Source organism: Paramisgurnus dabryanus, chromosome 17, assembly GCF_030506205.2.
Source record: "Paramisgurnus dabryanus chromosome 17, PD_genome_1.1, whole genome shotgun sequence".
Taxonomy (NCBI): Eukaryota; Metazoa; Chordata; class Actinopteri; order Cypriniformes; family Cobitidae; genus Paramisgurnus; species Paramisgurnus dabryanus.
The window spans coordinates 29,768,053-29,782,016 of record NC_133353.1 but is presented as its reverse complement, the minus strand read 5'-3'; the positions used below and the strand labels follow the sequence as shown (position 1 = coordinate 29,782,016).

At 37.1% G+C, this 13,964-nt stretch overlaps 1 protein-coding gene across 1 annotated transcript in view; it reads left to right on the top strand.

The window, feature by feature from the left end:
• The window catches only part of ldah (lipid droplet associated hydrolase), a 63,206-nt gene that overhangs the window by 23,799 nt on the left and 25,443 nt on the right, over positions 1–13,964 (top strand). The window contains exon 4 of the mRNA XM_065288342.2: positions 6,099–6,268. Within this exon, the coding sequence (XP_065144414.2) occupies positions 6,099–6,268 (170 nt within the window). The remainder of the gene's footprint in view (positions 1–6,098; positions 6,269–13,964) is intronic.

The following is a 13,964-nucleotide window of genomic DNA, read 5'->3' as shown; positions in this document are numbered from 1 at the left end:
TAGTGGGAACCTTCAGGAAAAATATCAAGATCAGATTTGGAAAATGGGAAATGAGGGGTAAGAAGTGGTTGGGGAGAGCTAAATACGTGTGCACGCACAGGTCACTGCCTTCACAGCACAGTGCCTGATCTCACACAGAATCATGAATGAAAATAGACCTGGATTGAGTGCCTGTCAGTGTATTTGGCTTTTGAGCAAATATTATTGGTTTCGTTTCATAGTTTTTTATTTCTGTGTGTGCAGTAGATTTTTCAAGTTGGACCTATACACAAAATTGAATTTCTATATTAAAGCACAGTACACACTGTTAGATATACACTCACCTATAGGATTATTAGGAACACCATACTAATACTGTGTTTGACCCCCTTTCGCCTTTAGAACTGCCTTAATTCTACATGGCATTGATTCAACAAGGTGCTGAAAGTTGTGGGATGCACATCCAGGGCATGAAGCTCCCGTTCCACCACATCCCAAAAAGATGCTCTATTGGGTTGACATCTGGTGACTGTGGGGGCCATTTTAGTACAGTGAACTCATTGTCAAGTTCAAGAAACCAATTTGAAATTGTTCGAGCTTTGTGACATGGTGCATTATCCTGCTGGAAGTAGCCATCAGAGGATGGGTACATGGTGCTCATAAAGGGATGGACATGGTCAGAAAAAATGCTCAGGTAGGCTGTGGCATTTAAACGATGCCTAGTTGACATTAAGGGCTCTATCTTACACCCGGCGCAATGCAGCGCAATGCAGCGCAATGCGCGACGCAAGTGTCTTTCGCTAGTTTCCACCCTAATTTTCACGTTTAGCGCCGCGTTGTTTAAATATCAAATGCATTTGCGCCCCCTTTTGCGCCCATGGGCGTTCTGGTCTGAAAACGAGGTGTGTTCAGGCGCATTGTTGGCGCGTTGCTATTTTGAGGCAACTAAAATAGACTACGCCATTGACCAACAAAAACCTGCTCTAAAGTCAATGGCGCAATGTGTTTTATGTTATTTAAAGAGCGCATTAGTAAAATGCGCCTATACACGGGAGGACAACGCGGGTTTGCTTATCACAAGGTACATGAATGCGCAGCAGCACAAAAATGCTTTTAAATATGAAAGTTTAAAGGATTGAATGTAAAAGATTATTATTGAGTTTCTTGGACATAAATGAGGACTAATTATGAGACGTTAGAAGGCACAAAGAGCTGCTTCACCTGCAGCCTGGTAAGTAAATAAATGCTTTGCTTTGAACAAATGCGTATGTTTTTAAATGTTTTTTTTTAATGCTACCTCACGGATTTATTGTATATGATGACTCTGTAACTGTGGTTATGGTGAGATGAGAAACATTTTTAAGTAAAGCTTAAAAAAACTCTTTGCTAAAAAAAACGCTGTCCAAAGTGCTGAAACGTGAGGAGAGCCGTTTGTAAATTCTTTATCTCCTGTTTGTTACAAATAAAGTATTTTTAGAGTACAAACCTTTTCTTACATACTTGTAAATTATTTTTTGATGATATTGGATAGCCATACATTTAAAGCAATTACAAGCCTGCTTTTTACTTCCATGACTAAAAGAAAACGGGTTTTAAAGGTTTTAATAAAAAAATAACAATTTCAATACAAGTGGAAAAACAACACAATTATTTAACATTAATCTTAAACTGGGGATCTTCTTCCTCCGCTTAGTTTTTCAGTTTACAAAGTCCGTCATCTAAATAGGGATTAGACATAGCGCCAGAGCAACTGGCTTTTAAAGGGGATGAGAGTGTGACTCTCATTGGTTTACTGCACGTTACGCCCAAAATACTCCCATTACAATAGGACCAACCCTTTTCGACCATGCGCTCGGCGCAAAAAAACATTTTTCCCGTCGCTAAATTAGCAAAAGTGGATTCGGACATGCCCATTTAGACGTTGCGCTGTGCGCTTTAGACAATGCGCTTAGATCGTTAAAATAGGGCCCTAAGGGGCCTAAAGTGTGCAAAGAAAACATCCCCCACACCATTACACCACCACCACCAGCCTGCACAGTGGTAACAAGACATGATGGATCCATGTTCTCATTCTGTTTACGCCAAATTCTGACTCAACCATTTGAATGTCTCAACAGAAATCGAGACTCATCAGACAAGGCAACATTTTTTTCAGGCAACATTTTTTTCAGTCTTCAACTGTCCAATTTTGGTGAGATTGTGCAAATTGTAGCCTCTTTTTCCTATTTGTAGTGGAGATGAGTGGTACCCGTTGTGGTCTTCTGCTGTTGTAGCCCATCCGCCTCAATGTTGTGCGTGTTGTGGCTTCACAAATGCTTTGCTGCATACCTCAGTTGTAACGAGTGATTATTTCAGTCAAAGTTGCTCTTCTATCAGTTTGAATCAGTCGGCCCATTCTCCTTTGACCTCTAGCATCAACAAGGCATTTTCGCCCACAGGACTTCCGCATACTGGATGTTTTTCCCTTTTCATCATTCTTTGTAAACCCTAGAAATGATTGTGCGTGAAAATCCCAGTAACTGAGCAGATTATAAGATGTGAAATATTTAGACCGGCCCGTCTGGCACCAACAACCATGCCACACTCAAAACCGCTTAAATCATCTTTCTTTCCCATTCTGACATTAAGTTTGGAGTTCAGGAGATTGTCTTGACCAGGACCACACCCCTAAATGCATTGAAGCAACTGCCATGTGATAGTTAGATAATTGCATTAATGAGAAATTGAACAGGTGTTCCTAATAATCCTTTAGGTGAGTGTATACATTTGGTACCAATGTTTACCTCTCAGGTACTAAAATCCACTTTTTGTTACCAACACTCATCTCTGAGATACGAATATGAACTTTTTAGGTGCAAATGTGAATTTTTGAAAGGGTACTGCCCAGGGACAGCTAGGGACCATTTTTGACAAATTTTTTCTGAAAATTCCCTGCAGTGAAATTTGGAAAATAAAACTAGGATTTGTAACTAAACTTAAGGAATGAACTGTACAATCAAGTTAGATTTTCTTTCTTTTAAATCAAGTGCAATGGTATATTAAAGGTGCTCTAAGCGAATTGAAGCGTTTTAGACCATAAAACATTTTTTGTTACATACTGGAAACATCTCCTCACCATCTGCTTGCTGCCTGTCCGCTGATCAAACTGTAAAAAAACGCGATCTCTGTAGACAGCCCAGGCTTCACAAACGGCAATATCAACAAGTGGCCAAACCTAGCATCACAAAACAAAACAAAGTATTCCAGCCAATAAACGACAAAAAGGATTTGGGGGTGGGGGTTGGGTGCGTTCATGAAAGCACGGAAGGGAGGGGGAGGGGGAAGAGTTAGCTACGCTCCGTCTGTTTGAAAACAGTTTCAAACGTCAACAATAACTAACGTCTCGCAGATTCGCTTAGAGAGCCTTTAAAGAGCATCTATTTCATTGCTAAAAAAACTTTATTTTGTGTATTTGATATAATACAATGTGTTTGCGTGGTTTATGGGTAAAAACACCTTATTTTCCACATATCGTACATTTTTATAGCTCCAGACGGATCCACAATTCAGTTTGGCAACGCATGACATCACCCATTTAAAGTAAATGAGAAGTGTTTGTACCGTTATCATCTATGTACATCCACTGGTATTTTATGCAATGAAAATTATTTAATGTTAAAGGTGCAGTGTGTCATTTTTAGAAGGATCTCTTGACAGAAATGCAAAATAATATACAAAACTATATTATCAGGGGTGTGTAAAGACCTTTCATAATTAACCATTATGTGTTTATTACCCTAGAACAAGACCTTTTTATCTACATACACCCTTACATGGAAGTCGCCATTTTGTGCCGCCATTTTTTTACCGAAGCCCTTACGAAAGGAACAGTACGTAAGAAATGTATATCAATTAATCATAAAATGGCCCTTATATGTCACTAGACATTAAGAAATCATTTTCATTTCAAATACTTTTATCACTCACAACAGGTCTGGCCAGGATATTGTCATTTAAAAAGTGGAGTTGCAGCCCTCAACTGATGTTTATGTTGCCATTTTGTGTATTGGCCACCAGCTGTGTGATTGCAGTACCAGTTTAAGCCACAAGTTTTGTTATTGCAATACCAGTTTTGGCCACAATCCTACATACTGTTCCTTTAACGAACACATTTTTTTACTAAGTTGTCTCCTCCGATGACATTTTTGTCTGGTGGCGGCTACCATAGCTTGTCTATGTGTTTCAAAAGCGAGGGGTGAGCAGTGGACTAAAGGGCGATTTATAGTCGTGCGTAGGTCCTACGGCGTAGCAGCTACGGCGTAGGTTCCGCGTCGGTTTTCATTTATACTTGTGCATCGCCGTCCGCGTCGACGTGCAAACACACGCAAAACCGCTGGTTGGCAGTAATCACGCGTGTAACCACAGTAGCAGCAGAAGTCGTCAGAGAAGAAGAAGCTAAGCAAGTTAACTCACAAACGAAGAAGAAATAGCAACTTGTTGTGTATAATTTGAGAAGACCAGCAATGATGGAAGTAAATAAACAGCGACTTATGTTGCAGTTTGAGTTAAATCACTCCTCAACTTGGCTCATGTTTGTTTTCACCGTCTCAACCGGAAATACCTATGACGCAGTTTTTTTACCTGACGGGAGGGGTTCTGGTGGACCAATCACAGAGCTTGCGGTCCGCGTAGAGCCGACGCGCTGTTAGGAATTTTGTGAGGTGCGCGTCAGGCTACGCAGAGCTACGCACAGGCTACGGATAGCCTACGCCGTAGCACCTACGCACGACTATAAATCGCCCTTAAGCCGTTTGTTGCAACTCGCATCCTCAACACTAGATGCCGCTAAAATGTACACACTGCATCTTTAAAATCTTAAACGATTTTCATTGGTTCCTCTTCCTTTGGCTTTCTTTTAATCTTTCCTGCATCTGTCTGTAAAGTCATATGCTCTCTTTTTATCTTACTGGTCTCCTTCCTGCTCCTATATCCATCCTTTCCCCCTTAATAGGTCTTCTTAAAGGTATTTTGGAGGTGTCAGACTCTTTAAAAACGTTCACTTTGTTGTTAAAGTGAATTGTGTTAGGATGGCTTTTTTGTGGGGTCTTGTACAACTCGTGCACTCTTTTCCAAATCTTCTGAAGCCATGTGAAAGCTCTTAGTCAGGAACAGATTGAAACTGAACAGTATAGTGAAGTTTTAGGCATTCCTCCATATATACACACAGTTCCAACCCCCCATAAAAGATTTGGAATGACATGAACGCAAATAAATGATGACTAATTAAAATTTTTGGGTGTATTGTTTCTTTCATTCAAAACTATGAAACACTTGACAGTTGTCACTGATTCAGAATATGTTCATTAGTCTTTCAACAACAATCCAATTCCAGATAACTTAAGAGACCCTCAGGATTTATTTCACACTCGCAGTGATTTTTATTCCAGCGCTTCTCATTATAAAACAGGTCTAAGTAATTAGCCATGTGCAGGCATGTCAGCTGGGATATCTCTATTATTTTAGTAAGAGGAGAGAGGATGCAGTGCTCTCCAGAAACCATATATCGTGAAACGTCTCATGAAGGAGCTCTTCGTCTATTTATGTCTTGAAGCTAATATGAATTATTTCTCTCTCCCTTCTGGTACTCCCATCTCCCAGTGTCTCATCATCAACCGTTCGGCTCTCATAACTCATCACAGTGATACATGTCTCAGTCTCACCCAACCACAGACCAGCTTCTTCTCTGTCCTTTCTTCTTTCTTTTGTCTCTGCGCCTCTTACTCTTTTCATAGGTTAGCGGTGCTGAATTCAGAAAGCGGTTAATATCAAAGTCTGCCAAGCGCTATCAGGATCTCCAGTTACCGGAATTGTTCAATAGAGCGTAATCTTACTCCTTTCCAAAGAAATAATGAAGAACAAGATGTTGAAAGAAAACTTCTCACAGGGTGCGATTACCAATTTCGACTGCCTGCTGGGTCCTTCGCAATTTCCATGAACTGTAATCGGAGGTCCCCAATCAATGAAATTAGGCACCTTTGCATATATTCATTTATTCATCAAGATGAACAATCCGGCGACTGTTTTGGCCGTCATGTAGTGTTTTGAGGTTTACTCTGTTTTATTTCTGTTGTGGTTTTAAGATGCATCTGTGGCTGAGAGGGAGGATGTTTTCGGGCTTGATGGACAGATTGAACACAAGCTGACCTTCCTTCGCAAGCATGTGCCTCGAGAGACAACTCTGCTGCTGATTGGTCACTCGATCGGCTGCTACATTATCCTGGAGATGATGAAGAGAGACCCGGAGCTGAAGGTATATACAGTATATGATAAAAGCAAATCATTTGATCTAATAATGCTTTGAAAAATTGTGTTTTTGTTTGTTTGTTCAAGTTTAAACACACTATGAAATGCAGTGAAATTGGTGTGACTAACTTCAGTAGTTTGCATTTAAAAAATATAGGAAAAAAAGTAGAAAATAGAAAAAAATCTAAACTTTTACATAGCATCTTTATGTTATAATAACATTAAAAATTTTAATCCATAATTTGATTTTCAAAGATTTATTATAAAAACTGATAATTTTTTCCGCAATATGCAATAAATCCATGACAAGTTTTTTTTTTCAAAATGCTATAAATCTATTGAATCAATATATAAATGTGCATTCATCTTTGCCATGTTATATTCATTTAGTTGACTAGTGGTATACACTGATAAAAAAATAAACATTAATGGCAATTATCAAAACACTTACTGTCATATTAAGAACACTGTCATTGCTGCGGTCATCCTTGGGACGTCGTTGCTCAACTTTTTTGACAGCGATCAGCTGTAAAATGTTTTGGTCCTGCTCGAGTTTCGTTGACTTCAAGTAAATAAATGGAAAGTGTTTCATAAGATCCCCTGGGGTCAATGTGTTAGCATGACAGAAGCTTGATGCTGCCATATGAGAACAATCAACAGCCAGCATTTTTCTGTCGCCCGAGTGCCCGACGTTTACATTTCTTCCCCGCCACAGAAAACCACCACAGGTTTATCAATGCCATCAAAGTATTATTTTGTTTTTTGTTCAAGTTGTTGATCACGAAGTACAAAGTAGATGAGAAAAACTAGAATTCCAAGTGTATTTAACGTGCCGCCATTGTTGTTTACAATGCGTGGTAGGGATGCTTAACGATTAATCGCGATTAATCTAAAGCAGAATAAAAGTTTTTGTTTACATCATATATGTGTGTGAACTGTGTATAATAATTATGTATATATAAATATGCACACATGCATGTATAATTTTAAGAAAAAAATATATTTATATATTAGGTATTCATATATAATATAAATTATACATAAATATACAAATGTATATACACATGTAAACATTTCTTAAATATAAACATGCGTCTGCATTTATTTATACAAATGTATTATATATAGTTCACACACATTTATCATTTAAACAAAAACTTTTATTCTGCTATAGATTAATTGCGATTAATCGTTAAGCATCCCTAATGCGTGGAATGGTGCACTGTGATTTGTTGAGCAGATTAATTGCATTCTGCAGAGAAGGAGGACTGGCGTTTATTGCGTTTTGGGATAAACGGGAGAAAAGATGACAGAATAGCAAGGCGGATATCGGATTTTGCATAAAATTAAGAATTTACTTTTTAATACTGACCTGATACAAAACTGATTTTGGTGGTAACAATTTTTTTTGAAATGGTGTTTAGCGCGTTTTGGAACCAAACGGCTGTATATTTTTATATATTATCTTTATGATTATTTTGGTTTACTTGTATTATTTGTATTTATTTATTTTAACTTACTTTTATATCATCAATATAATAGGCAATATGTACTTGTTTGTTGAGGATGGGTAACATTTTTTTTTTTAAGAAAAAAACATAAAAACCTGTTTTTGTACAAATAATTACATTTATCTTTTAAAAGTTAATGCTGAAAACCCTATAATGCAAAGATGTTGCCTAGTAACAAACAGCAGCCCATGAAAAGTGATGTTTGAATAATTCTTGGTACTGCATATTTGGCGGTACTGAGTTTCGTTGAGCACCGGCATACTTAGATCACCGCCTTCGGCAAATGTTCTCTACAGCTCAGAATTGCTCCCTTAAACGTCTTATTTTAAACAAGTGAATAAAATAAGCTCCCTAACAACTATTCACTCATTCCTTGTTTTAATGCCCATCTGCTGATTTTCTTCTGGTTCACCACAGTAAACGCTATAAATAATGGCTACCACCTTCTACAGAACCTCAACCACCTCAGCGATTTGCAAGTTTGGCATCGCAAAACACGGCGCCAATATACGGTCACTGCATGAAAGTTAGCAATGCCTGAAAGCGCAGTGAGACAGGATTATTATAAGACACTTGCTTGCCGTATAAAAAGGTCAGGAGATTAAGTAACACCCCGATTTTCTTTCTCCCTCTGGGGTTTTCCAGCTCCTAAGATGTGCTTTTCATCATTTTTATTTTCAAGCATTTTTTATCCGCAGATCTTTCTTCCTCACTCATTTTTTTTAGTAATTCCCCTCACCAAAGGGGCGTGTTTTCCTACTAACAAATGGAAATGGGTTTAAGCTCTATTAATGGGCCGGTGCTGTTAGACATTGCTTTGCTTGCAGTGTTAAAGATCTATATCATTATTTTTGTAAAAATATGTCCTGATACTTTTGGAAACAATCCTCATCCACTCTTGTGGAAACTTTTTAAATTATGATTTTAATACAAGCTACCAAGCCGGTCTGTTTATCCTTCCTAAATTTTCCCAATCCGAACATCAGACTCGCTGGTTGCATTTTGACACATACTTAAGACATCGTTTCAGAAATCCCCTTACATAAACTATGAAAAATGTTTTTTCTTCAGGTCATTAAAGTGACTTTTTGTATTTAGATATGTCGTGCCCCAAAGACCATTACATGCACGGGAGTACAGAAAGATTTCCTGTCTTGCTGCAGATTGCAGGCTGCCAGGAAGCCAACCTGGCGATTATGCCTGGTAACATATGATGTGTGATAATCACAAACTGTTACTAGATATTTATTTTGGATAAAAGGGGACCAGTTAAGTCGGTAGAAATGATGGTAGGGGTTTCTGTAGTGTACTTCTGGTGAGAATGCCTGCAAAATTCAGCTTCGGACCAGGTGCGGCATGAGGTAGGTTGGAAAACTTTCCTAATGCAATTCCAAGCTCGGAGGAAGAGTTTAGTGATCTACTACACCTGGAGGGGTTTACTATAAGTGTTTGTTTCTGTCATAAGTGCAGTTTCCATGTCTTTCTCTATGCCTTGCTAGGAAGTTGCTATGAAGTGACACTGAAGACTGCATGTGCCATTTTTCAAAAAAGCCAGTCTAGAAAGAACGCTTGATGTGTGGCTCAAAAGTCACAGCAGGGACTGGAAACCTTAAGGCCTTTGCAGGCCAACACCTCAGTCTGAGGTGGAGCACTAAAGAGGGCAGCTGGAAAATCCCTCTTAAGTGAATCTTTAAAGAGCACCTATTGTTCAATTCACGTTTTTACATTTCCTAGGCGTCTATTAGTACATATTAAGGATATGCAAAAGGTACAAACCCCAACGTAAACGATGACGCGAGTTATCATCTCCAACGTAAATCTCTTTTCTTGGACTACAACAAACACACAGATTGTAGGCAAAAATTTACTTCCTTGGATTAGTGATGTAGACAAGACCGACATTATCATAATTCCTCCCCCTTCGGACTCGCAGCCTGTAAGTTAACTCCTGTTAGCAACCGAATCTTTCAAACATGGTAAAGAGCGTCACATTTCCGGATGACATCAGAGGTATTCAGGCCAATCACAACGTACAGATTAGCTGGCCAATCAGGGACACAGAGCTTTTCAAATCTGTGCGTTTTAGGAAGAGACTGAAATCTGGAGGTACAAAAATGTACGATATGTGGAAAATAATGTGTTTTTTAACCATAATCCATGCAAACACATTCTATTATACCAAATACACAACGTAACGTAGTTTTTTAGCAATGAAATAGGTGCTCTTTAGAATGTTTAAATGTAAAAATGAGTCTTGCGTTTGTGTACGTTTTCACGACAGTGATGTAAAAAAAAAACGTTAAAAACGTAATAAAAAAGGTTTTCCATTGCATTTTTCACATACAGATAACAATGTTGTTAAATTATCCCATTCACACATCTCTTTTAAATGATTTTAAAGTAGTGCTGGGCATAGATTAATCTTGATTAATCTCATACAAAATAAAATATTTTTTTTGCATTATATATGAGTTTGTGCTGTGTGTAAATACTATGTATATTTAAACACACACACACACACATACAAGAAATGTTTATTTATATATCATTTTTAATTTATATAAAAATGTATTATTTATTATAATATATATGCAAAAAATAACTTTTATTTTGTATGAGATTAATCAAGATTAATCTATGCCCAGCACTACTTTAAAGCCACAATGAAATTGCAGTTAAAACTTTTTTTTGGAACATATTGTGGTATTTTTTTTACAAATTACTTATCTGTGAGCTTCCTAGTTTTTAAAAAATTAACGTGCCCTTATAATCTTAAATCAAAAATGCTCCTCCGCTCTTCGAAACTATCTCTCTTTACTTCCGAGGAATGAAAGCAGCAATTAGCCGTTCGCAACATGACCTATCCAACTATCCAATCAATTTTCAATGGACAAATTCAAGTCCCGCCCTACCTTTCCTCTCATTTTGATTTGGATATACGTAATGGCGGAGGAAAATGAGACAATCGCTACTTTCGTTTCATTGTGACTCTAAAACACTTTATTAAGGATGCCAGGCCAGTAGTTGGCGATGTCAAACGATAATATAATGTGCATCACCGTTTTAATGAATTTGCATTTTTGTCATTTACACAGAGAAGACAACATTTATGTTTTCTAAAACACAAGTTACACTAAAAGTTAGCATTTTCAGGCCCCCCAAAAAAGGCTGTTATGTAAACGAACGAGAAAAACAAATAAAATGTTTTAAATTTTTCCTCAGTGGAGTGATGCTATGTTATTCTGACACATTGTTTCTGTATCTTCTCGGGAGTGAGCACTTACGTGTGTGGGTGGCTGAGTTAAGTTGTGGGCGAGCGTGTCGCGGTATTCTGGGTGGGCGTGTGTCCGGGGAGCAAAGTTCGGCTTGACAGTCGTAAAGTTATTGGCTTTATTTCATGCTTCACTCAAATAAAACATCATTATAGTCACGTCATGAGCCAAACAAGGGCTTAATCGTTACAGCACACGGCACTGGCTCAAATTACTCTCACAACAGCTCTGGATTTTAAAGCTCCCAGAACGACCCGTCCAACCCATTGGATATGCGTTCACACGGCTGGGAAACACTCGCAATATCGATGTTCTTATCAATTATTATACGGCTCTCAGGAATGCTTGATTTTGATTGGTTAATCGCTGCATTCTGCTGACAGATATTTCTGTCTAATGACCGCTAAGTTGTATAACTGAATGTTGTCCCATGCTACCAATGTCATGCATAATTGTGCTAATTTCATATCACTCCATGTTTTCTTTTTCTCATATATCAAAATCATTTCAACTCAAATCTAATTTACTGTCCATTTAGTTTCTTTTTTAGTAAACAAAAACTTGAATTTCTTTTATTAATATGTGACCCTGTCTGTGAACGCTAAGTATTAATCATGAAAGTTATTGATTTTTCTTATTCAATATTAAAGATATCAAGATGAAGATTTTATGCAGAAACACTAAATCACAAAAAATTACTTCAGTTTTCACAGGCAGGGTCACATATGAGTTCTTAAATGCTAAGTACCTTCTCGACTGACATTGCATTAACCATCGAGTTACTGTAAGTGCTTTTGTCGAACAAGATGAAGGCAGGCTTGCTCTGCGTCAGCTGTAGGAAGTGTCATGCCGTCTGAAGCTTCAGTAGATCTGCGCATCATTAACATTCCTCCGCTATCACAATCCACCCTCACATCTCAGATCCGTGGAAGTCAGATTGTGACGTTTAAACTTTCTTCACCCCATCACCAGATGCAAAGCACTCCTTCCCCCCTCCTGGCCATAGCAGACTAGCAAAGGAAGCTTGTAGAGGTGAAAGCGTGCATGCATGTGTGAGTGGCTGTCTGTCTTTCTGATTAAAGAGCCACTCCCAGAGTACCTGTCAGATTGTTCTGTGTTCTCTTCTACATTCCTGTGACCTCCAGGAAGAGAAACTGCTTCTTGTCAAGTGCATTACTTACACATCAAAGATCACCTGCTTCACATACACACACACACACTCCTACTTCTTTAACTTTCTCTCTATCTTTCTTTCTACAGTATCTCGCTCTTTCAAAACCATTATGTGTCTGTGTTTTGACACTGGGTTTGGGAGAGGGTGCACTGCAAAAATAATTTGTGACCCTGTCTGTGAAATTCAGTCTAATGCCTCATAATTTAATTATGAGATTAGAAGCATCAAAGTTTGATATCATATTGATGTCATTCTTTGACATGGCCTACTCAGTCAATATTAAAGATGTCAAGGTTATATTTTCACAGAATGTTCTTTGTGTTATTTTGTGTAGAAAACAGTAAATCATTAAAACTGACTTTAGCTGGGTTTTACAGGCAAGGTCACATATTTGTTCAGGAAAAAAATATCAAAATCTTTAGAAATAAGTAATTTTTATTAAAGATTTATTTAAGTTATATTTAATTAATTTAACTGTGTTTAATTTTAACAGTTGTTTTCAGAGGTTAGTTGATTTAACTAGCAAAGCATAAACTTTATTGAATTTTGTTAAGATTTATGCTTAAAAAGGAAAAACCTTTTGGCCAGTGGGGTATGAAAATAATTTACTGTATGTAAGGTAAGGTCTTAAAGGGACATTTCACCAAGAAATGAAAATGTACAGTTTATTTTTCACCCTTACGCTATCAAGATGTGAACTGTAAAAAAAGTGCAGCAGTTTTGTAAAATCAACATATATTTATACAACATATTTATATAAGTTACTTTAATTTAATGGTTTAAGTTAAACAATTTTAACTTGTTTTTATGACAAGTTATATCAACTTATCAAAGGTAAAAACTTAAAATAGGAGGTTGCATGACTTGCAGAGTTGTATAATACTTAAGTATTTTTACTTTCTACATAAAAGTAAATTTTCAATTATTCGTATTTTATTAGTGTTTTTCTTTGGAAAATATACATTCCAAAAAATATTATTATAATTTTTACTCCACTACATTTCATCATTTCAAGTTTTAGTTTAATATTTAAGTACATAAAAAAAAATTTAAGTCATTTTTTGTACTTTTACTTAAGTAAAAAAAATCATACTTTTACTCAAGAAAGTAAAAGTACACAATTTTTATGTAATTAGGCATTTAATCAATTTTAATATGCAATATATAATGAATACACAGTATGATTCTATGCTTTAGAATGTAGTGAACCTTTTTTGGTAAAGAAAATTAAATTTTTTCCCAAGACAAACACTCAGATAAAGCACAGATGCTGGGAAAATGTAACTAAAATACTTAAGTATTATACACCTCTGATGACTTGCAAAACCAAATGGTTTTAAAGGGGCCATGGCATGAAAATCTGAATTTTTCCATGTTTAAGTGCTATAATTGGGTACTATATTTCAAAGCTTGTTCAGAACAGATTTCCTGTTACTTTTCTAAGCGATCAGACTTTAGATTTTTTGTTACTTTGGTTAATAAGCAACCAACCACGTACCCCAATGCGATAATGACCACTCTCTTAGCATCTGCACAGTAGCATCCTGACAACCACCCACAACACCAGCATCATTGCAGATGGTTTTGTCTACAAATCACTCAAATTTTCTCTTGATTCTGAAAACATTTTCTCTTCCAGTAATGGGACTCTGGATTTTCGATCTATTTTTTTCCACTGACGGTCATAAATTTTTGTATTATTTTCATTCCTTAAGGCCTGTTCAGATGATAAATCCGGCGGCAGCA